Raw genomic sequence first — 26997 nt, forward strand, 5'->3', positions numbered from 1 at the left:
TGGCTTCCTGTAATCACATCACTACTACAGCAAGGTCCTGATTGGTTAACGCAGCGCGGAAATTCATAAAAGTTCAGATTTTTCAACTGGTGCGTTTCCCGCGACAACGATCAATTTGCGTGGAACGTGCCAACAGAGCCGCGCGTTCTGCGCCGTAGAATGCCTAATCGCATCTTTGCATTGACTTAACATGTAAATCACCCGCAATTGCCGCCTCTACCGCGTCTGGTGTGAACGCCCAGTTACGATGTTTGTTTGTCTATTCATGGAACAGGATGCAATAATCAATTTGGTTATTTTTGAGTGTGATGCTAATGGTCTAATCAGATTCAATGGATTATGCTAAGCTATGCTAAAAGTGGTACAGCCAGACCCAAAGATCAGCTGAATGGATTCCAACAAGGTAAAACAATCAAATGTTTAACTGTAGGGAAGCTGAAAAATTAGCAAATTAAAAAAGTGGAGTGTCCCTTTAAGAAAAAATCTCTTTTGAATTTTTTTGTACTTAAAACAAGATAAAATACTAAGTATGAAAGTCATTTCTGCAACATCCTACGCACATTTCAACTGCAATTTGTCTGGTTTTCATATGGATGTCTGGTCAGTGCAAAAAGGGCACAGGATTGAGGTCAACAAAAAACTGGGACATACAGGTGTGGTCCACAATTAAACAACAAAACCAGACAATCTGCTGCATACGAAATACTTTAAATAAATGACTTATTTTAGCACAGGCCATTTTTTTGACAACTGCACAATGCTGTGTCCTCTGCTCATCTTTTTTTGCCACTGTCTTGCATGATATTTGGGGGGGGGTGTTGGACTGACATTGCAAAATGTTGTTGTCCTAAGGTGAATATTGAATATTACGGTATAAGACCTGCTGGATGTCTTCGCCAGATGATTTTAAAAGCTCTATTTGAGAGGAATTAACTTCTACCTTGTATTTCCTGTATAGCTCTGGGATGTCAACTTGAGGAAAATAGTTGCATGATGGTTTTACATACAACTTGTCATTTGTCAAGCAACTGAAGTGTGTTATTAAAACCTCTGGAACCTTCTTTTACAAGGTGAAATGTTATTAAATCTATGATTGCTTAGATAGTTGAAAAAAATACACCGCATGTTTTGCAATGTGACTACTCCAGATGTGCACACTGCAATGTCAATGTGGAAACGATATCTTGTGAAGCCCTATTATAAATCTTTATGACAAAACTAGCCTGTCACCTCACAAAAGCTTAAAATTATTTTATAGTAACGGAGTTGAGCGACCTTTATTAGATTGACTGCAAGCAATTAACGGTTTCCTAGGATGGCCTGGGTGCATCTGCTGTCAGCTCACCAAAGAGTTTCCCTATGAATGGTGGCTGAAAGCAGAAGGCCTCACCTACAGGAAAAGCAGCCAGGTGTAAACACGCTAGTAGTGTTTGGATTAGACCACAGGAATCTGGGATATGTGTTGACAACGTGCCAACTCATATAGCCAAGACCCCTTAAGGCACACTACTGAGAAAACTGCCAGCGGTGGCACACCTCACCGCAGTATGACTTTTACTCCAAAAGGGATGTGCATAAATTGGGTGTAGTCTCGCTGTGAAACAGCGTGTGTTTAGGCATGCCCATTCATTTTGTCGCATACCAAGTGTTTTCTCCCTGTCTGCAGACGTTGAAAATGAAAGGCCTGGGATTGCAGTATGGCAGCAGCTACTCTAGGCAAGAAGGCAAGAGGTTGCTGTGCAAGAAAAATGCGTGCCAAGAAAATACAAGCGAATGTATGAGATCAGCCGGCTGGGATAAAGATACAGAACAATTTTAAAACAGGCTTGGGTGTTATATATGTCACATTTTGAGAAAAATTGTGTTATGCAGGAAAAATACATTTGTGTGCAACCTAAAGGTTGCAATTTGTAACTTTTTAAATAAAAATTGCTTATTAAGCAAGCACATAAAAATCTGCGTAAATCTGCGAACTTGCAATGCTAAGCTTTTAAAAAAGATTTGTAAGTTCAGCCGAAAAAATAAATAAATAGGAAAAATATCGAACTCTTTGGTTATTTTTGAACGCGATGCTAATGGTCTAATCAGATTCAATGGATTATGCTAAGCTATGCTAAAAATGATATCGCCAAACCCGGATATCAGGTGAATGGATTCCAAAACGTTAAAAATCATATGTTTAACTCTAGGGGAGCTTTAAGAATTTTTTTTTACCCCATTAGCAGATTTTTTTTATTCTTGTTTTAGACAAATTTTTTGTACTTAAAACAAGATAAAATACTAAGTTAGAAAGTAATTTTTGCAACATCCTATGCACATTTCAACTGCAATTTGTCTGGTTTAATATCAGGTACAATTTTGTACGAAATGTCACTTTGACCATTTACGTAAAGTGCGCAAATAAAGTAACCTGGAATTTCATGTTTCAAACAGAGATGGCATTATGAATGCAAAAGTTACAGATTGCAACTTTAACTAAAATTGTGACTTTTTAAGTGTTGGTTTTACTCTATTTGAGTGCATATCTACACTACTGTATTTCCTAAAAATGATTAAAATAACCTTTAACAGGTATTAGGGCTGGGTCTCGATTCAGATGTTCCAGATCGATTCAATTTCGATTCACAAGCTATCAAATCGATTCGATTTCGATTCTCAATTCAATTTTCGATTCAAGTGGGTAATTAATAAAAAGAAATTAAAAGCCACAACACTTTCGTTATCGTCTTGCTTGCGAAATCTAAAATGCTTCCATACCTCTTACTTTTTATGTGAAGGTGGCATCAACGTCAATGAAGCACCTAAAACCGCCATTTTAAGCACTGAATGAAAGAATGACAGGCTCCTTGGTAACATCACGCAAGGCAAAAAAGAGGGTGACATCTAGTGAAGAATACTAGTAATTTGATTAATGTTAATCTTAAGTTCAACGTTTGCAGGGGAAAAAAATCGATTCTGCTCTTTGAGAATCGATTCTGAATCCACCATGTTTAAAAAAACGATTAATCAAAAAATCGATTGCCCAGCCCTAACCGGTATATGCATTTAATATAGTCTATCTCTTTGAATGCACACTGATGCGGCAGACAACAACAAACGCCAACAAACTTATTCATTATACAGTACATCCAACTTTGAATGTGTTTGTTGCAGTTTTTGGGATCATTGTGAATTAGCCTTATAGAAACTATAATAAACATAGATGTGAGATGATACAGACCTTTTTGAAAAGCCTGATGACATCATCGCTAATCTGAGCCAGGCGAACAATGACGTTGTTGATGTAGATGTCATTAAGCGTGGCATGATCTCTGCTTTCTCTTCGAGTCTGGTTCAGTACCAAATACCAGCAGTTTACAGACGAAAGAAGGTGCTGTTCTTTCCTGCAGAAGCAAACAATGAAAAACAGAGAAGTTAAATACAGTTAAAGCTTCACATGCAGTTTGATCGCTTAGAACATACTGATGATTATTCTTGCAGGCACCACTGATAACTATACTTATAATTTCACACACACATCTAACAGTACGACGATGGCTTAAGACCTTAACACTGCTAAATATAATGACTACGAGGCAGAAATCAGCCTAGCTTGAATCTAATCAGCTTTTAGGACCTTAAGCTTCTGCTCAGTAGCAACCTTCTAACTTTTATCTCCTTAACCAAATCAAGAAGCTAATGTTCTGGGAGAGGAAAAATAAATAAATAACAGAATAAAAAGTATTGAAAGTGGAGAGAGAGATACTGGGATGAAGTTTTGGATAAATGACAAGAGGAGCAAAAGCAATTACTTTAGGGAGTTTGCAGATTTAAGGGGAGAACTTCAAAGTGTGTCCTTATGTTAGAGTTAGTGAAATGCTAATCGCTAGTAATGAGGAACGTATATCTCCCCGTTCCATATGGTGAGCGTTATTAGCCCTGTGATCTGCCCTCAAATAGGGATAAACAGAAAACAAAGATAAATGCGCTAACTGGCATCCTATTAAAGGGATAGTTCGGCCAAAAACGATATTAAACCCATGATATACTCACCCCAAGCTGTCCGAGTTGCATATGTCCATCGTTTTTCAGACAAACACATTTTCAGATATTTTAGAAAATATTTTAGATCTTTCTGTTGATTAAATGTAAAGTTACGGGGTCCAGCCATAGTCCACGACCTTCAAGTCCAAAAAAAGTGCGTCCATCCTTCACAAATTAAATCCAAACGGCTCCAGGATGATAAACAAAGGTCTTCTGAGGATAATCCGTGCGGTGTTGTTGTAGAAATATCCATATTTAAAATTTTATTAACGTAATTAATTACCTTCCGGTAGCGCCGCCATCTTAGTCTAATCCGCATTCAGGATGAGCGCTTACGCAGCGTACAGAGGTTTCTCTGCTGCTGCTCTGTGCCCCCGCCCTCTGAATTTGTCATACGTCACTAAGAAAAGTGCATACACTACGCTAATACTCTCTCCTGAGTCTAAGATGGCGGCACTACCGTAAGGTAGTCAATTACGTTAATAAAATTTTAAATATGGATATTTCTACAACAACACCGCACGGATTACCCTCAGAAGACCTTTGTTTATCATCCTGGAGCCGTTTGGATTTAATTTGTGAAGGATGGACGCACTTTTTTGGACTTGAAGGTCGTGGACTATGGGTGGACCCCGTAACATTACATTTAATCAACAGAAAGATCTAAAATATTTTCTAAAATATCCGAAAATGTGTTTGTCTGAAAAACGATGGACATATGCAACTTGGACAGCTTGGGGTGAGTAAATCATGGGTTTAATATCATTTTTGGCCGAACTATCCCTTTAATGCTGGAGTTTTTTGGGCACTGACATACCACAGTGTACATATTAACATATCCAACTTTAAATATTTTATTAAAGATGCAAAGTAAATCAAATGTTAACCTTAACCCATGAAAAACACAAGTTTTTACTCTTTTTTTTTCACTATAGGCCTACTGATATCTCAGATGTCACTTTGGTGGCTTAAATACCAAAAAAAGTCTGACCTTTACCAGAAGCTAGTTTTTATAGTTTAAATATGGATTTAAAGGATTACTCAGTTTTCTTAAAAACAATCCAGATAATTTACTCACCCCCATGTCATCCAAAATGTTGATGTCTTTCTTTGTTCAGTCGAGAAGAAATACATTCTTTTTTTAGGAAAACATACCTGGATTTTTCTAAATTTAATAGACTTTTTTGGACCCCAACACTCAACGCAGCTTAAAAGGGCTCTAAACAATCTTAAACTAGGCATAATGGCTGTTTCACACGGTACACGGCAAGCGGCAAAATCAGCTTTTCTCTTGTATTGGAAGCGTTTTGTGCAGCATTTAGTGCAAATGTGTTTATCTTCAACGGCGCCTGTCATGAAGTACCATGTCCGGAGAAGGAATAGGATTTTGGGTGCACGAGCAAGGCGTGTGGACCAACTCCGCTTCAACTCTGTAACAGCCCCCGTTTTGCCGCTTTCCGCACGTCTCCTATTGAAAAAGAACTAAACACTCGCGGTTGCCGCTTACCATGTGAAACGGCCTTAAGGGTCTTATCTAGCAAAACTATTGTCATTTTTGGCAAGAAAAATAAAAAATATGCACTTTTAAACTACAAATTCTCGTGTTGCAACAGCCGTGTGAGGCGCCAGCGCGACCTTACATAATTGCGTAAGCACATCGAAAGGTTACGCGTTACATATATGAAATGCACCCTTGCAGACCATTTTAAACAATAAACTGACACAAAGACATTAAATAGTATCATTCCACAACCAACAACGTGGGAACATCCTCTTTCTCAACACTTGTAAACACTGGGGTGGCATTTGGCATACGTCATGCGTGACCTTTTGAAATAATGACGCATTACGTAAGGTCGCGCTGGCACATCACACGGCTGGTGAAAGTCGAGAAGTTGTGGCTTAAAAGTACAATAGTTTTGCTAGATATAGACCCTTGTGCCTCTGTTGGGATCCTTTAGAGTCCTTTGAATCTGCGTTGAAACTGCAATTTTAAACTGCATTGAAAATGTAAACTGTTGGGGTCCTTTTAAAGTCTATTAAATTGGGATAAATCCTGGAATGTTTTTCTTAAAAAAACTAAATTTCTTCTCGACTGAACAAAGAAAGACATCAACATTTTGGATGACATGCGGGTGAGTAAATTATCCGTTTTTTTTTTTTTTTAGAAAATAGAGTAATCCTTTTATACGTTTTTCATATTAGGGGTGCATCGAAGATGCTTGCTATGCTTCTCAATAAATTACGGTGAAATGCTGCTAAATCCAAAAAGCCAGAGGGGGCGCTCTTGCAGAAATTCAATATGCGCCGCATGTGCTTTTTCAAATGCATGTTTTAAACGACTCAAACTGACAGTGATTTCAAATTGATAAGGACTTACTGATCAAAAGCCGTAGTACATTAAATAGCTGTGAATAATATCAACTGTGGGATTCAGAATAGTTATCGGCCAGGTATTATTAGTGTATATCGGCATTTATAGTCGCATTCCTAATACATATAGATATTTTTATTACAAAATCGCATTGATTATCCTCAAAATGCCTTTGTTGAACCACTGGAGCCATGTGGTTTACTTCTGTGAAGGGTGGATGCACTTTTTTGGGCATCAAAATCAGAAGCACCATATACTACCATTATACAGCTTGAAGGAACCAGGATATTTTCTAATATAATCCAATTGTGTTCATTTGAAAGATGATAGTCATGTACATCTTGTTTGGCTTGAGGGTAAGTTATGAGGTAATTTTCATTTTTGGCTGAACTATGATGGTTTAATCTATCTTGAGGGGGCAATAAAAGCTAATCTTGTACAAATTTTCCTCCTCTGACATCACTTTTGGCAATTCCTGTAATATAGTACCAGAATACCCAGAAATCCAAATTTCAAGATCAATTTTGTAAGGTGACTGAACCCCATCGCTGTGGATACAATGTCATATAACTTGCAACACAAAACCAGCCCAGATTACAAGGTCAAGCCCACACAAAAAGCATAGAGATAAAGTCCATTAAGTGAGGATTTGTATTGCATTTAAGGGTAGGGAAGAAATATAGGCTAAGGAAGAGAAATAAAAATAACGGCAATGCATTTACATTTACGCATTTAGCAGACTCTTTTATCCAAAGCGACTTACAGTGCATTACAAGGTCTCTCAGATAAAAGGTACACAAAGGTACAAAAGTTGTCCTTTTCAAAAAGTACACTTTCAAAAAGTATAATTTTGTACCTAAAATGTCCATATTGGTAGGTACATATCTTTACCTGAATGAAACATATTAGGACTAGTGATGCACGATATATCGGCCGCCGATCGGCCGATATGGTCATTTTTTTACACATCGGCATCGGTCCGATGTCAAAATAAGGCCGATGTGAACAGGCCGATAATTATTCCAGTGTATTTCACGTGTGTGTAGGAGACGCGAGTGTGGGGGCGAGTATGTTTGTTTATGCACGAGCGCAAGTTACACGTGTGCTGAAGCAGGTTCTGTCGTCTGCCTGGTCGTTCTTCAAAGTGTCTGAAGAAGATCCTCGCTATGCTGTGTGACAGGGGTGTCCAATATGTCGATCGCGATCGCAAAGGCAATGCAGGTAGATCGCATATAAGTTAACTGTGTATCCTCATGCTGCTGCATGCCTCCAAGAGTAATTGTGAAACACGTAAGTCTTTTTGAGTTGCTGTGCCTTTCTTCTCAAATGTGTTTTTATAAATTTTATGCCTGCCCGCTGCAGCTTAGTCGTGTAAACTTCCGAAATTTACCAGGATGCAATCTCATCCTTGCCTTCATGCAGCTGATGCACGCGCCCGGTGTGTGTGACGTGTGTGTGTGCGCACGCGCGAACGAGGGAGAGAGAGAGAGAGAGAGAGAGAGAGAGCGTGAGAGAGAGAGGCAGCACTGTGCTGATTAATATGCTTCTGATACTATTGTCATTTTCGTTTTACTAAACCGTATCTCCGCTATTTTAAACAGTACCTGACATGAACTCCGGGATTTTTTTAACTCCTCAAAAAAATTGAGTAATGGTGACAGCCCTAAATCCAATGTAGAGATATATGCAGTGTAGTCCACTCATTTAAAGTGTTTTTAGCATGTAGATCTTGTCGGCTTTATCATTTTAAAAAGTAGATCACCACACAAAAGAAGTCTGGACACCCCTGCTGCTGTATGCAATTAGAGTGTGGGCCGGGTGATGCAAGGGGGAGTTCGGACCAAATTGTTCAACACAACCAATTTGATCACCCACTTAAAAAATAAGCACCCCAAAGCTTACAAAGAATATGTGAAATCAGCTAATTGATGACATTTTGCACATGGGTAAAGTGGATCAGTCATTTCTGGAAATAAATTACAAAAGTAAAAAAAGTGTTTTGGAAAATAGCTCTTTATTTGATTATCATTAAAATGTGTTTTCTATACAGAGATATCGGCATCGGCAAATATCGGTATCGGCCATAACAGACAAGGGTCATATCGGTTATCGGTATCGGCCAAAATTTTCACATCGGTGCATCACTAATTAGGACCTTTTAAAAAAGCAAAAACCTTAGTACATTTTATCTGAGAGTGTATACATTTTATCAGTATGTGTGTTCCCTGGGTTTAAACCCAAGATGTTTTGAGCTGCTAACGCAATGTTCCACCACTAAGCTATACTGGATCATACACTCACCTAAAGGATTATTAGGAACACCTGTTCGATTTCCCATTAATGCAATTATCTAATCAACCAATTACATGGCAGTTGCTTCAATGCATTTAGGGGTGTGGTCCTGGTCAAGACAATCTCCTGAACTCCAAACTGAATGTCAGAATGGGAAAGAAATTTTGAGTGTGGCATGGTTGTTGGTGCCAGACGGGCCGGTCTGTGTATTTTACAATCTGCTCAGTTACTGGGATTTTCACGCACAACCATTTCTAGGGTTTGCAAAGAATGGTGTGAAAAGGGAAAAACATCCAGAACCAACCACTTGTTACAACCAAGGTATGCAGCAAAGCATTTGTGAAGCCACAACACGCACAACCTTGAGGTGGATGGGCTACAACAGCAGAGGACCCCACCGGGTACCACTCATCTCCACTACAAATAGGAAAAAGAGGCTACAATTTGCACAAGCTCACCAAAATTGGACAGTTCAAGACTGGAAAAATGTTGCCGGGTCTGATGAGTCTCGATTTCTGTTGAGACATTCAAATGATAGAGTCAGAATTTGGCGTAAACAGAATGAGAACATGAATCCATCATGCCCTGTTACCACTGTGCCGGCTGGTGGTGGTGGTGTAATGGTGTGGGGGATGTTTTCTTGGTACACTTTAGGCCCCTTAGTGCCAATTGGGCATCGTTTAAATGCCACGGCCTACCTGAGCATTGTTTCTGACCATGTCCATCCCTTTATGACCACCATGTACCCATCCTCTGATGGCTACTTCCAGCAGGATAATGCACCATGTCACAAAACTCGAATCATTTCAAATTGGTTTCTTGAACATGACAATGAGTTCACTGTACTAAAATGTCCCCACAGTCACCAGATCTCAAACCAATAGAGCATCTGGGATGTGGTGGAACGGGAGCTTCGTGTCCTGGATGTGCATCCCACAAATCTCCATCAACTGCAAGATGCTATCCTATCAATATGGGCCAACATTTCTAAAGAATGCTTTCAGCACCTTGTTGAATAAATGCCATGTAGAATTAATGCAGTTCTGAAGGCGAAAGGGGGTCAAACACAGTATTAGTATGGTGTTCCTAATAATCCTTTAGGTGAGTGTATACAGTACAATGTGACTGGTCACACATGCAATAGAAAATAAAAATCTGTCCATTCAGAGAACTAAAAGACCATTGCAACTAAAGCAGCTCAACTCTGTGCTAAATGATGTCCTTTCATTGGCCCATCAGGTTATTTTAGTATTAGGTCAGAGGCTACATCTACAGCTGATTGAAATAACCCCTTTTTAACCAGAACAGTGGAACAACATTTTCTATTTCTTTTCGTCTTTGTCATGCCCCTTTTCAAATATTCAGAGACAAGATCAAAAGTGCCGCTCCAATTCAGGATACAATCTACAACCAGGGCCAGAGAAAAGGATGGGACATCATATGATTCATAATCATGTTACTCCAATTCCTTTTCTCAATATTCACGGTCTACAATCCATAGAAAAGGGCAAAAGACGATCACACACATCTCTGAATCTAATTTAAATTCCTTTGAAACAAGATTAAGAGGTCTGGTGCTCATGCACTTTTGATTTTGGGCACATGTACTAGTTATAACAGGCTCTCATGAACCATAGTAACTCATTTTAAATTAAGAATCGTGTTGCTGATGCTCAATGGGTTGAGCATGACATTAGAAACACAAATATCATTTTATTGATAAAAAAACACATATATATTGATAAAAGTAATGTATAGACTAAATGCAGTGTTAGTCGTTTTGAATAAATGCATCTGACATATGCATAAATGTAAAGTTGCAAAAGAACTGTTAAACGTATATACCTACATACAGTTGCATGTTCAAGATCTATGCACCTTCACAGAAACTGTGCCCACACAAACTGTATCCTTCTTGCATAACTCTATGTATATAAAATATTTATCTGCCAATGGAAAGCCCTTTCAGCTTCTAAATATATACTCAGCTGTTTTAACATCACAGGAGCCTTGGGCTTTGCACATCACACCTTTGATTGTTTTTGACAGTAGGCAGGCTTTTGTGTTTTGGTGATATCCTTTTTGCAGACCACTTTAGTACCCAAGAAAGCCTCTGGCACAATAGCAATACTAAATACACTTCCTATTATTACTTCATGGCTGTAAACATTGTATCTTTGATGTACAATAATATTTGCTTAGCAACAGTTTCGTTTCTAAAATGTATTTATTTTTTTAAATGAAGTACATCCAGTTTGTGCTTTGGATAATATGGTTGTGTTTGACCGGGGTTTTAAAATCCCCTTAACACTTTGCTTTGGTATTGTAACACAAACCATAAAACACAACCTCTCAACTTTAATTCGAGAAAGTGTTGTCTGTTTTAGTGCCAAACTCGATATTACTTTATCAAAGGGCATTTAATCCAGTCTGTAGTGGCTTGCTGGAGCTTATCTCCTGGCGGAAATGCAGTGAAAGAAATCACGCAGCAAATCAAAGAAAGTGGTGGAAAGAGAAAGGGGGACAGAGACGCCCCCAATTCATACGCATTTATGCCTTTTAAACCATGCTCAATATGCCGCAGTGGCCATTTTCGCTATTTTTGAGCTTCACAACCCTCCAATGAACCGATGACGACCAACCCACAAACACACAAAACGAGGCCGCCAATGTATGATTGCTCCCAGCTGTAGCCCCATGAGAGAGCGGGCAAAAAAGGAGAGAGTTACATTGGTGTGGAGAATGGTAAGGCGAAGATAAGATCAAAAGCAATGATTCTGACTTTATTAAAGGAACAGTTGGTCCAAAAATGAACATTTTGTCATTACATAGATTGTCTTTCTTTTGTGGAACACAAAAGGAACACAATTTTAAGATTGTGCTTTGTGAAGTACAAAAAAGACTTGTATGAAGCCATACAACACATTTGTGTGACTAACAGACTAGAATTGAATCATTATCTCTGATAATCTTCTTCTCCAGTGAGCTGCTATCCGGATCATTGAATCTATGAACGAATCACTCAAGACTGTTTTAGCGAACTGGAATTGAATCAAACAATTTTTGTTAAAATTATATATTTTAATATCAGTGCTTTTGTCATGATGACTTTTCCAGAACAATATGAATTCTGGTATGCTTTCAACACTAAACTTCATGCATTCACTCATTCACGTGTACATTCACTCATTCACGCCTGCATTCACGTGTGCATTCAATGCATGCGTGCATTCACTCATTCACGCGTGCATTAATTAGTTAATGGGTGTAATTGTTCATTCGTACATGCATTCGTTCATTCATACGTGCATTCGTTCATACATGCTTGCATTCGTTCATACGTGCGTGCATTCGTTCATTCATGTGAGCATTCGTTCATACATGCGAGCATTCATTCATACATGCGAGCATTCGTTCATACATGCGTGCATTCATTCATACATGCATGCATTCGTTCATATATGCTTGCATTCGTTCATACATGCTTGCATTCGTTCATACATGCTTGCATTCGTTCATACATGCGTGCATTCGTTCATTCATGCGTGCATTAGTTTATTCATGTGAGCATGCATTCATTCATGTGAGCATTCGTTCATACATGCATGCATTCCAGTGGTGGCTCGTGACTGCTCTTCCGAGGGGCGCAAATTCAAAGAAAGTGTTCGGAGTGTAATGTGTGTTGTTCGTGTTTTCAAAATATGTTTTTGTTGCATCATGTGAACCATGTGCATCACGTGTTTTGTCAAAATAAGTGCCTGCTGCACACGAGTCAAAACGGTTTTGATAAGAGAGACGCTCACGTTCATAAAATACACGCAAGACACTCCCTTAACAGTAAACTCTGATTACGCATGAGATTATGCGAGTATCTAGCAAACGCGAGCATCTCTTTTATCATAAACCCTTTAGACGCATCTGCAGCCGGCATTTATTTTGACAAGACACGTGATGCACATAGGTTCACTCGACCCGCCGAACACATGTTTTGAAATTACCAACCACACACATGACGGGCTTCATACATGTTGTGACGAACTTCGCATCGTGCGCCCTCAAAAAAAGAAGTCAGCGGCCGCCACTGGTGTATTCGTTCATACATGTGTGCATTTATGCATGCATTCGTTTATTCATGCGTGCATCCGTTTATTTATTCATTCGTGCATGATTTCGTTCATTCATTCATGCATACATGAAAAAGAGCAACCAGTGCAATTCTTTGATATTTCCCAAAAAAGTCATATGGTTTAAAACGGCCTAAGGGTCAATAAATGACAGAATTTTCATTTGGGGTGAATTATTTCCTAAATCTCACCTTATTGGCCACATAAACCAGAGGCTTAGACCACAGGCTGAGTACAGCATGTCTGACCAGCACTGAACCTTTTATTTGGACTGAGCTTTAATGCTCTGAGAGATCCACTTTCCTACCATGCACATTCCCAAGAGATTTGGCACGCTGTCTGAGAGGCCTGGCGGCGAGTGAATGAATGCTGGAGGTGGAAGGCAGGTGCTGCCGTGCGAGCAGCGGATTGCAGCAGTAACGTACTGCAGGACAACTTGGTTTCGGGCTTGTGTCCAACAGGCTGCAGCAAATCTATCCTGAATGCTGCCATATCTACAGGGCTGCATCTCATACCCAAAATATCTACATCTTTACCCGTAATATCACTATTCACAGGTTTTTGTTGTCCACATGAATCAGAATTGGGATTTAATTTAATTAATATTTATTTCTGCACAATGAAAGCACAATTTAATATGCAAATAGATGGATCATAGTGTGGATTAAAAAACAATCCTGGCAGATTGTCGACAATGCTTTGCCCCATAAGCCAGAGCATGAACTTCATGAATAACTTAAAGCAATCTGTACAAACTTACATATTCATGAAAATACTGCCATTCAAGAGAGCACCATAATATCATATTTTATGCATATTGAGTCACATTAGATTTCTGTACTGTAAATTAATATTGATTAAATTAAATTAACCCCAGTATCTTATCAAGGAAAAAATGGTGGGAATGGCAAAACATTTTTACATATTCATTATATTTAAAAATAATAATAATGATGACCTTTTTTGTCATTTTAGATCAACAAAACATGGCCAAGTAGTTTAAATTCCTTGCAAGTCCGGGCCGTCATTCATGTCTAGCTCCTGAGTAACCTATGCTTGTTTGAATGTATAGAGACAGTGCAGAACTGCAGAGCAGGTCAGATTAGTATTCAGACAGTCTCTGCAGCAACATGCATCAAATGAGACTGCAGTAACAAACATGCAGGCCAAAGAATGAGGCTAGATAACCACAGGAAACAAGGTGCAAGTAAAGCAGAAAGTGTGCAAGACACAAAGACACACAAACACAGTTTTTTGAGCAGTAAAGCTCAGCATGGCCGACAAGTCTGCTTTGTGAAGATAGGAAGAGGTATTTAAATGGCACACACAGAAACACAAAAATGACACTATTGTAGACAAACTCTTATCTCCTCTAGACATGTTATGGTCTGTGTAGAAGCGCATAAGCTTTGGTGATTAATGCAGGGATTTTTTTTACCCCCCCTTAACTACAATTGAAATCTACTTTTTATAAGACATACTTCTTCTGTGGCTTTTGGCTTACAATGTAGTCTTGTAAAACCTGTTAATCAAAATAAAAACCTGCTAGTCCAGAACACAGAGGGTCAGTAGTGGGGTAAAGGTTAGATAGGGCTTGTAACTCGATGGACACTAGTTTGAGTGTATTGGTAGCTTGCAGTGTGCGTATATGCATTTGTTTGTCTATTTATGTATTTGTTTCTTGGCATGAGTCAGCTAGGCCTGTGGTTAGTCTAGCATCAGCAAAACTTCAGCTTATCCCAAAAAAATAAAAGAAAAGAAGAAGTAAAAACATGAAACGATCCAGAAACCACTACAGAAACAACTACAGACAATGTTAAAGGTAAACACCACCATTTTACAATATTTTATGTTCTTACCTCAACATAAATGAATTAATACATATCCATCTTTTTTCAATGCGTGCACTTTTAATCTTTGTACAGCACCTTGAGAATGTGTTAGCATTTAGCCTAGCTCCATTCATTCCTATGGCTCCAAACAAAAGTTTTATTTTGTGCCACCATAATCGTGTAACTACTCATGTAACAGTCTATAAATAGGGAAAACATAGACGTATTTGGTGTAGTGATGCACAGATGTATCGGCCGCCAATATTTATCGGCCGATTTTTGATGAATTTGAAACCATCGGCATATCGGCAATAGCACGAGAAAGGCCGATACCGATTAATTAATTAATAACTGCATTAATTATATGTAAAAAAAATTGTTAATGTTGTTAATAAAATAAATGCTGAATAGCAAAAACCACTTTGAAGGTTGTCATGCAGTCTTATTATATTTGTTTTAGCTTAATTTGTGCCTCTCTTATTATGTTGGTCAGTTGAATGTTAATTAGATCCAATCCATGTTCAGTAAAAATAATTTGATGCAGAAATAAACTAGCTAATAGACCAACTGTATAGTATTGTATACAAGTGTTTAATATCGGTATCGTCATCGGTATCGGCCAGAAGTTGTCTGTTTAAATCGGTATCGGCCCAAAAATCCTATAGGTGCATCCCTAGTTTGGTGGCTTAAAAATTCATCCCTGTTTGGACCCATAGGAATGAATGGGGCTAGGCTAAATGTTAACATATTCACGAGTCGCTGTACAAAGATTAAAAATGCACGCATTGAAAGATAGGTATGTATTAAGTAGTCTAAATTGAGGTAAGAACATAGTAAAATATTGAAAAACGGTGGTGTTTTCCTTTAAGACTAGATGCAGGGTCACATTGGCAATGCCAGTCCTCATTGTTATTTGCTGTAAAGCAGTCAATGATGCAGAGAGACAGCCTTCAGTAGCAGACAGCCTACTTATAACAGCCACTATGAATTAAACCCCACAAATCCTACTAAAACATAATTACGATACAAGTACAATAGCAGTGATGAAACGTGCACAGTATGAGCTAACACTTGCTTGCCCAAACTTCATCTTTAACCGTCTGAAGCTGTCAATTACATTTACAATTATACATTTGGCAGACGCTTTTATCCAAAGAGACTTACAGTGCATTACAAAGTAGGCGTGTAGATTCGAAACCCATGACCTTTTGTGCCACTAATGCAATGCTTTACCAACTGAGCTACAGAAACAATAAATCGCTAAGATTGTTATTAGCATCGTTATAGCATTTGTTTATCCGTAACGACAAACTGTGATAGAATAAAGTCTTGTTTTACTATAGCTTCTGAATATATTGTTGTCTTGAGCTTTAGTTTTAGAAATTGGGTATAAATTGGGCTTTTTGGAGTAACAGACCATCTTTGAATAGCACAAAGCAAAGCACCTTTACTTAGAGGAAACAGTTCATTTAAATGGCCATTTAATTTAAAAGGCATAGATAACATCCTGATGCCTAAGGGTGTTTAACAACTTCCTAAAAGTAGGTGAAAAGAAGCGAGTGGGGATCAATCCTTGTGTGACGGATGATATGAAGCAGCACGAGAGGGAGAAAGAGCTTCGAAATTCACTAGAAGCTATTTCTGCTCTAATAGGAAATGTAAGACAATGGATAAAACCAACAGAGAAGTTAATACTTTAAGTAACAGTTCACCCATAAATGAAAAATCTGTCATCTGACCCTCAAGTCTTGCAAAACCTGTAAGCTTTAAAGCATTTTATGGACAAAAAAATGACATACTGCTTGATTTTTCCACATGCAGCATCCAAGCTCTTCATAGTCAAATGATGAAAAAACTGACTCACCTGGGGCCGCGAATTTTTGACGAAAACCTCTCGGCTAGTTTATCCAGACTACGTGAATACTCCAGCTGAATCTCGGCCTTGCGCCGGAAAAATTCTTGCAGGTCCTGTAACAGCTGGATCCGAGCCTCCGACTGCTGCTCCAGACACTTGAACTGCTCCACCAGCTGATTACGGATTTCTGGGTAACAAATTAAACACATCAGTCTCACAGTTCACAATATTTAGATAACTACATAAATTCAGACTTAATTTGCAGACTTTGATTTAATTACTTTTTGAGAATTTGTTTTACATTTTATTTACTTATTTACTACTAACCCATTTCTTAATGTAAAGTAAAAACCTTTATTTTGTTAAACGTATGTTTATAGTTACAATACAATTGTCATTGAGATCATTGAATATTTAACTGAGAAACAAGAAAATGCAAATTTTCTGCAAAATACTAAAAATTTGCCAACAACATCAAAGCTTTGCTGTAACCTTTAAATGGGAAATATCAATACAGTCTTAGCTTTGACCTATATGCTGCCCATATGTTTTAAACAATCTCTCTGTGTCAGCTAAAGACAAAGACTTATAGGTACATTTGGAGACTATATTAATGTAAAGGTCACATTATCTGTTTTGTAGTATTATTGTCATATATGGAAAAACAACGAAACATATTTACAGAAACATGCCGTTTTTACAGAAAAATCATTGATTTAGTGCATATATAATATAAAGGTTTTTCTGTCACAAACAGTGCATGTTCTTCAGGTGATAAAAGAGAGCAAAGCAAAAGAGAAAAGTGAGAATTATACCATCACAAGAGCAAGTTATATTTATAGTAAGTCAAGTCTCTTGGGCAGTCGGTTTCTACAGCGGTGAAGTAAAGCTTCTTTCATGTGTTATTTGAAAGGGGACTCTGTTGTTTCAAAGCCTTCCTTTGATGGAACGTTTCATTATTTGCATTCTCTGTACTAAGGTTAACAGAACAACTTGACAACAAAAATGTAGCTTGTCAAAGTAAATCAAGTTTAATGTTAAATAAAAATTGGCTTTACTGAAAACAAAAGCCCACAGTGAAACAGCAGGACAAATTGATAAGGGTGCACTTCAGCCTATAAACACCCATTTACATGACATTTATGTATTTGGAAGACGTTTTTAACAAAAGCGACTTACAGTATGCCTTTTTTATCAGCATGTGTGTTCCCTGTGAATCAAACCCACAACCTTTAGCATTGCTACAGGAACACTACAGTTGAGGTCCAGGAAGAGTACAGTTGAGCTACAGGAAGACTACTGCTGAGCTACAGGAAGGCTACGGCTGAATTACAGGAACAAAGCTACAGGAACACAACAACTGAGCTACAGAAACAAAACAACTGAGCTACAGGAACACTACAGCTGAGCTACAGGAACACAACAACAGAGCTACAGGAACCAAACAACTGAGCTACAGGAACACAACAACTGAGCTACAGGAACACAACAACTGTGCTACAGGGGCACAACAACTGAGCTACAGAAACACTACATACAGGAACACTATAATTGAAATAGAGGAACACTACAGTTGAGCTGCAGGAACACTACAGTTGAGCTACAGAAACAAAACAACTGAGCTACAGGAACACAACCAACTGAGCTACAGGAACACAACAACTGAGCTACAGGAACACTACAACTGAGCTACAGAAACAACTCAGCTACAGAAACACCAAAGTTGAGCTACATACAGGAACACTACAACTGAAATACAGAAACACTACAGTTGAGCTACAGGAACACTATAACTGAGCTACAGAAACACTGCATACAGGAACACTGTAATTGAAATAGAGGAACACTACAGTTGAGCTACAGAAACACTACAAGTGAGCTACAGGAACACAACAACTAAGCTACAGGAACACAACAACTGAGCTATATGAACACAACAACTGAGCTACAGGAACACAACAACTGAGCTACAGAAACACAACAACTGAGCTAGAGAAACACCACAGTTAAGCTACATACAGGAACACTACAACTGAAATACAGAAACACTACTGTTGAGCTACAGGAACACTACAAATGAGCTACAAAAACACTACAACTGAGCTAAAGAAACACTACATACAGGAACACTACATCTGAGCTACAGGAACACTACAGCTGAGCTACAGGAACAAAACAATTGAGCTACAGGAACACAACAACTGAGCTACAGGAACACAACAACTGAGCTACAGGAACACAACAACTGAGCTACAGGAACACAACAACTGAGCTACAGAAACACTACAACTGAGCTACAGAAACACTACAACTGAGCTACAGAAACAACTGAGCTACAGAAATACCACAGTTAACCTACATACATAAACACTTCAACTTAAATACAGAAATACTACAGTTGAGCTACAGGAACACTACAACTGAGCTACAGAAACACTACAACTGAGCTACAGAAACACTACAACTGAGCTACAGAAACTTTACAGTTCATATACAGGAACACTACAGTTGAGCTACATGACCACTATAGCTCAGATACAGAAACATTACAGTTGAGCTACAGGAACACTACAACTGAGCTACAGAAACACTACAGTTGAGCTACAGGAACACTCCAACTGAGCTACAGAAACACTACAGTTGAGCTACAGGAACACTACAACTGAGCTACAGAAACACTACATACAGGAACACTACAACTGAAATAGAGGAACACTACAGTTAAGCTACAGGAACAATACAGTTGAGCTACAGAAACACTGAGCTACATAAACACTACCACTGAGCTAGAGAAACACTACAACTGAAATACAGGAAAACTACAGCTGAGCTACAGAAACACTATGGCTAACCAGCAGAAACACAATAATTGAGAAACAGAGAAAATTACAATTGAGCTACAAGAACACTATGCACCAAACAAACATTTAATGGGCACTTCCCAAAGGGTTTAGGAAAAAAATAGTCTCCCCCAGCTTTGGAGCCTAACATTGGGTAAAGCTTCTTGGGACTAAAATTCAGATTAAATGCCAAGAATCTCAAATTCTCTACAGAGATTTTCACATATATAACAACAATTCTAACCCAGAGGGGACAATTACCCATTTTTTCAACTGCATAGAATGACCCCAATGTTGAAAAAGAAAGGGCGTTGTATTTTCTTCTGATATTGTGCCGGGATGACTAGGCATAGTGCAGTATTACAATCTCTGGTTAACCACCAAACCTGGCCGTTCCTTTCAAAGCTAAGTGCCTGCCAGCACTACATGTGGTTAAACCCATGTGTGCTCTATTTAGAGCTATCTTACGTATCGAAGAATAATGCCAACCAATCCGTGGCCGTGTAGATACCGTTCTCTGAAACTCTCCCAGACTGCCCCAAAACTTCTTTTTTTCCCCAGACTGTTTTTCATTCTTTGCACTGCTTTTTGATTTCTAAAGCCTTTTTCAGAATGTATTCAGTGACAAAACAAGAGAGCCTAGAGAAACGCCCCGGCAACATCTGACACGGCTTCGCATGAATGGCAGGCAGGACTTTTAAAAAATACTCTCGTAAAAGGAGTGGGTTGAAAAACCTGCAGCAGTGCATGAGCTGACAGCCGAAGCTGGAAAAATAGGTCACGTTGTAAATGAGCCTCTTGCGAAGACCCTGAGCGATATGAGAATTATTCAGGAGAAAGAGGATTCGGAAAGTGGTGCGACTTACTGTAGCTCAACTGGTAAAGCATGCTGTATTAACAATGCCAAAGTCATGGGTTCAAACACCCTTACAGGTAAAATCTACCCTGAGTGCACTCCAAGTGTGCCAAATACATAAATGTAAATGATCGATTTGTGACTTTAGGTAATTTCTGAAAGACGCAACTCTATCGCAACTACCGGCCATGCACAGACTCAGCAAATAGTTAACCAATTACATCACGCAACCCAAAATTACACTTTAAAAACAAACACGCGGGTCGCAACCATCTGATTTATATGAAAAATAAATGGCCTGCCTCTCACATTAGCAAGACATGATTACCAAGCCATCTGTAAAAATAAGAAATGGCGAATCCTTATTACAGAGTAGTCAAAAAGAAGTAGTTAGGGGTCAAAATTACACAAAAGCTCATCTAATTATACAAGCCACCAACGTAACGCTTAATTTAAGGGTTTCCCAACAGATAGCGTAGCATGATTAAAGAAAGCTACAATTATCCTATATACTCTGCGTTCATTGCAATTACAATTCACAAGGCGTGTTTCGAAAGGTCACAGTTAACCTTTGTTTAAACAGGAGAGGACAAGAATAGGTAATACAGGGAGGTAAAATTTTCTTTTCACAAGTTATATATTCAGGTTAAAGGATTTGTTAAACGAATGATCAGTGAGTCTTGCCTCGGCAAACTCATATTTAATGATTTCCCCTCACAAAGGGAGATACACTTACAAGTCATCCAAGAAATCCCATTATATGCGGTGTTTGTGATACAATGAGAAACTTGTTCATCTCAAATACCCAATCTTGACAAATGACACAACAAGTAAAAGCTCTTCCCGGAGCTTTTGCATAAGAATTCACTCGCTTCATTCGCTTCTTTACAATGGTACACTGGTGGTCAGGCACTTTTCGAGCAAAATAAATCAATACCAAATGGTTCCACTGGGAATAAAGCATTGAGAGTTTTAACTGCAACATAAAACGAGTGATGCAGTCTATACATGTTAGAGAAAGCGTTCACGTCTCTAGTCTTTGCATGCATAATGCATGTACTGTACTGTATAAGCACAGACATATCTGACTCACGATGCAATATAAACCTATTCTAATCATTAGATACGGTTTAGCTATCTTTATATCACGGCTGCTCATGCATACAGACGTCCTGCTCATAATCCACTTCGGATACATAGTGACTCACATGTACTGTAAGTGTCTCAATGAAGCTCTCTGTGCTGAAAAAGGCCAAACACTACCCTTGGACAAGGAGATGAGTGAAATATAGTTAGAGGAAATATTTACGCGGATAAGTATGAGTGTGGGTGTAATGTACTGTTTGTCACTGTCTTTTTTAAAAGAATGTTTCAAGCACGATTCATTAGTGAGCAAAAAGAGATAACTAGCCATTGGTAAGCTGAATGTGCCAACAATGTGCACCATTAAAATGTGATCAATAAATGAGCTGTTTCTTTGATTGACAAATGATAAAAAACATTGCACAATGTCTTTCACTATCATTCATTATGTGCCTACTATGTTGTCTCATTAAAGCAGAAAAGAGAAATGTGACGAGCAGAGAAGACTTCACATTGATCTTAAAGGTCCTTAGTTCACAAAGAAATTAAAATCCTGTGATCATTTACTCTTTGTAATCAGCAGAACTAAGAAATTTATACACGTTTAGGGAGTGTCTTGCGTGTATTTTGTGAACGTGAGCGTCTCTTTTATCATAAGTGGTTTTGACGCGTGTGCAGCAGGCACTTATTTTGACAAAACACATGATGCAAATGATTCACATGACGCCACAAACACATTTTTTGAAAACGCAAGCAACCCACATGGCACTCCTAACACTTATTTTGAATTTGCCCCCCTCGGATGAGCAGTCACGAGCCGCCACTATTATCTTATGTGCTTCATGACACAAACTTAAAGGAATAGTTCACCCAAAAATAAAAATTCTCTCATTAACTGCCGGGTGAATACTGTTTGACTTTCTTTAGTTGAAGAGTTAATTAACTCTTTCCCCGCCATTGACGAGATATCTCGTCAATTAAGAGAAAACGCTTCCCCGCCAATGACGAGATTTTCCGTCTTTCCGCAATACCGCTATTATCCACCAGGTGGCGCCCTTCCGCAACTTTTTACACCCGGAAGTATTGCCCTATGGCAAGCTGCTGCATGTCCGTGTCTGTTTTAAAGATCGCTCTGAATGGGATCTCTATGAAAAGTCCGTCACAAAAATGGAATTATTTTTGCTTTTTGCTCAAAATATGGTGTTTTTGCAAAAACCTACCCATATTCAAAAGCTGATTGCAAAAGAACCACTAAAGGTAGGATGAAACGGTTTTTTTGTTTGAAAGCAGAGGGTCTGTTCTTTCATTTGGTATATTGTATGTTTATATATTTAAAGAAGAACATTTTCTGGAAGGCATTAAACTTTGGTGAAAATCATGAAAAACGCTGGCGCTGGCGCTGGCTGGCAACTTTTTTAAAAACGCTGGCGGTGAAAGAGTTAAAATAATATCACGGCTAACAATATTTGGGTAGCAATTGTATACATGTTCACAATCGAATTCTGACGTAAACGTGACCTCTGACCTTTCACAAACCTATCATATGCCTCACAAAGGAATTGTAGAAGTCTACAACTAATACAATTTCATTCCGTATGACATTCATCCTGTTCCTCCTTGAAGAACCACTAATCCAAGCATTTAAAGGCTTATACATGTCTGTCTAAGAGGTTGCTTATCATCACTTCTTATTCCACAGTAGAAAAAAGGTCACTTAAAGGGATAGTTCACCCAAAAAAGAAAAATCTGTCATCGTTTACTCATCCTCAAGTTGTTCCAAACCTGTAAAAATGTCTATTTTTAACTGCAAGACATTTTGAGGAATGTTTGTAATCAAGAGCAACAATGTTTTGGAGCAACACTGACTTCCATAGTAAGAAAAATAGAAAGTCAATGATGATTTAATTTTTATCCCTTTAAGTTTGAAATGGCACCCTAAACACTCCGGTCTCCTACAAGTCCACACTTTCATGATCTAAAGCCACTTTGACTTTCTTCAGGAAGAAGTTTGTTGGGAAGCTTGCAAAAGTGCGGGCTCAGGAAAAGTGCGCATCAAGGGCACGTATTGACAGAAAACGGGGCACCAAGGAGCACTTAACAGACAAGCGCACACAGTGGCCATTGTAAGTCCACTAGACTGCCATTTGGTATGCCGCCATAAAGGGAAGTCACTAACACAGAATTGTAATTTTTGTGTGAACAATCCTTTTAAAAACTGTCAACTTTGACCTCCGAACCACAGTATAAAATCATCAATTCAGCTGATATACCTGAGACACTGGCAATACTTCAACACTGTGTAACTAAGCAACTGTGTAAGTGATACTATTTTAGAGAACACAATCCACAGCTTTAAACTAACAACAGCTGAATCAGCATCTTTCCCCACTCGATGCTCACAGTCATCAATAACAATGTATGAGCAGTGGTCACAAGTTAAGCAGGGGTCACTGCTGAACAATATTTAAATCTTTTGCAGGGAGTGTTTTTTCTCACTCACCTCCTTGCTCTCCCCTCAGCATTACTATTCCTTTAGCCATCTGTAAAGCAAGTCCACTGCAGCACCTTTCAATAGTTCACATTGAAGGTTACATAACACACACTGCGGGCAATTAACTTCAAACCGAATCTAATAAAGATCCCCTGTTGGTTCTATTCACACCCATTCATTAATGACAGCAAACCTGACCTTATAAGACCATTAGCTGAACTGATTAACCTAATACAGGAAAAGGTGAAAACACAGAGAAATTGATCCATCTTGCAGAAAAGATTCAGAGATCCAGGGAATAAAACTTTAGGTGACATTTGAGCCTTAGTTTTATCATTTATATAGTTGAAAAACACTCTGCGGTCGATCACTGACCCAATACAACTCTTATTGTCCCTTGATTTATGTTTATATCTTCATAATAGACTGGTAGACATTATACCCAATCGGCAAGATATAATTTAAACGATGCTGTCTGTCCCATAATGCCTCATATCATTCATGCGGCCTAATTCTTTTGAGCGAAGGACCTTTGATTGGCTGCAATTATTAGATCTTAACTACCAGTATACTGCTATCATGGTGCACGCACTAAAATAGAGATGAAATGCAATAAGTGAATACGATGTGAATACTTTATACTCCTCAGTATCCAAATCAGAGCAAAACTGCTATGTACCTTGGGAAGATTTAAACAAAATTAGTAATAAATATGCTAGTGGTAGACCGATAAATCACTGTGGTTGATATATTGGAAGATAACTGAATTTGTTTAATTATGGGCATTGGCCAATAAACTATTACATTTAATAAAAAAATCTGTTCTGCCAACATATAAAGAATTAGCACTTTGTTTCTTAAGCTACTTAAAATTTTAAGTCTCCTCAGCCTGAACTCGCAAAGTGAATCATACAAAAATGTATGACATGTCATAAAAACAATAATAAAACCACACCCCTAACTTCAACGTCACAAGGGCTAAATGCAAATCATACAAAAACATATGATGTTTTTGCGTGGTCGTATGAATTAGGGAATTAGTAAAATATGTACGAATTGCCATTAGATTGCGTTGGTTTTCTTCTAAATAAAAACTGTCATGTGAGGTACTTTGTTCCTTAAACTACTAAGATTTTTGAGTTTTCTCAGCTTGATCTCACATGAATTCGTATGCTTTTTATGATTTGGTTAATTCATATAAATTCGTAAAAAGTGAATCATACAAAAACGTAATTTTTTTATAGCAAATTGTTCAAAAACATACGAGCGTGGTCGTACAAATTAGGCACCTTGTAAAATACGTATGAATTTCAAAAAACTAACTTCACTGGTTTTCTTCTAAATAAAACCTGTTTCATGCGAGGTACTTTGTTCCGTAATCTACTTAAATTAAAGGGCGATTTATAGTCGTGCGTAGGTCCTGCGGCGTAGCAGCGACGGCGTAGGTTCCGCATCGGTTTTCATTTATACTTTTGCGTCGCATCCGCGTCGACGTGCAAACACACGCGAAACCGCTGGTTGGCAGTAATCACGCGTGTAACCAGAGTAGCAGCAGAAGTCGTCACAGAAGAAGAAGCTAAGCAAGTTAACCCACAAACGAAGAAGAAATAGCAACTTGTTGTGTATAATTTGAGAAGACCAGCAATGATGGAAGTAAATAAACAGCGACTTATGTTGCAGTTTGAGTTAAATCACTCCTCAACTTGGCTCATCTTTGTTTTCACCGTCTCAAACGGAAATACCTATGACGCAGTTTTTTTTACCTGACAGGAGGGGTTCTGGTGGACCAATCACAGCGCTTGCGGTCCGCGTAGAGCCGACGCGCTGTTAGAAAATTTGTGAGGTGCGCGTCAGGCTACGCAGAGCTACGCACAGGCTACGGATAGCTACGGCGTAGGACCTACGCATGACTATAAATTGCCCTTAACTCCAACGTCACATGGGGCAAAAAGCAAAACAAACAAAAACATAGGAGTGTGGTCGTACGAATTAGCAACCTCGTAAAATACGTACGAATCGCCATTAGTTTGCGTTGGTTTTCTTTTAAACAGAACCTGTGTCATGCGGGGTAGGCTACCTTGTTCCTTAAACTATTCAAATCTTTGAGTTTCCTCAGCCTGATCTTACAGGAACTCGTATGCATTTCACGAGTTGGCTAATTCGTATGAATTCGTACGAAGTGAATCATACAAAAACTTACAACTGTCATAAAAAACAATAATAAAACCCCACCCCTAACTCCAACATGACGGTGCAAAATGGGAATCATACAAAAACGTACGAGCGTGGTTGTACGAATTAGCCTCTCCGTAAAATACATATGAATTGCTATTAGATTGTGTAAGTTTTCTTCTAAATTAAAACATGTCATGTGAGGTAATTTGTTCCTTAAACTACTCACATTTTTGAGTTTCCTCAGCCTGATCTTACAGGAATTTGTATGCATTGTATGAGTTGGCTAATTCATATAAATTCATACAAAGTAAATCATACAAAAACTTACAACTGTCATAAAAAAACAATAATAAAACCCCACCCCTAACTCCAACATGACGGTGCAAAATGCAAATCGTACAAAAACTTACGAGCGTACTTGTACGAATTAACCACCTCGTAAAAAACGTGTGAATTGCTATTAGATTAAGTTAGTTTTCTTCTAAATTAAAACATGTCATGTGAGGTACTTTGTTCCTTAAACTACTCAAATTTTTGAGTTTCCTCAGCCTGATCTCACAGGAATTCGTATGCATTTCACAAGTTGGCTAATTCATATAAATTCATACAAAGTAAATAATACAAAAATGTACGATTGTCATAAAAACAATAAAACTCAACCCTAACTCCAATGTCACAGGGGTGAAAAGCAAATTGTACAAAAAAGTACAAGCATGTTCGTACGAATTAGGAACCTCGTAAAATACGTACGAAACTGCCATTCGATTGCATTGGTTTTCTTCTAAATAAAACCTGTGTCATGCGAAGTACTTTGCTCCTTAAACTACTCAATTTTTTGAGTTTCCTCAGCCTGATCTGACAGGAATTTATATACATTGTATGAGTTGGCTAATCCATATAAATTCGTACGAAGTGAATCATACAAAAATGTACGATTGTCATAAAACCCCACCCTTAACTCCAACGTCACAGGGGCGAAAAGCAAATCATGCAAAAACGTACGAACAGGGTCGTATAAATAAGCCACCTTGAATATGTATGCATTGCCATGG

General features: G+C 38.4%; 1 protein-coding gene across 2 annotated transcripts in view; it reads right to left on the reverse strand.

Annotated features, from left to right (window-relative positions):
* Positions 1–26997, reverse strand: part of srgap3 (SLIT-ROBO Rho GTPase activating protein 3) — a 121921-nt gene that overhangs the window by 80486 nt on the left and 14438 nt on the right. For both annotated transcript variants that reach the window (XM_065279859.2, XM_065279858.2), the window contains exons 2-3: positions 16510–16687; positions 3221–3383 (exon numbers count right to left, since the gene is read on the reverse strand). In XM_065279859.2, the coding sequence (XP_065135931.2) occupies positions 3221–3383; positions 16510–16687 (341 nt within the window). The remainder of the gene's footprint in view (positions 1–3220; positions 3384–16509; positions 16688–26997) is intronic.

This window comes from Paramisgurnus dabryanus, chromosome 7 (assembly GCF_030506205.2).
Source record: "Paramisgurnus dabryanus chromosome 7, PD_genome_1.1, whole genome shotgun sequence".
NCBI lineage: Eukaryota > Metazoa > Chordata > Actinopteri > Cypriniformes > Cobitidae > Paramisgurnus > Paramisgurnus dabryanus.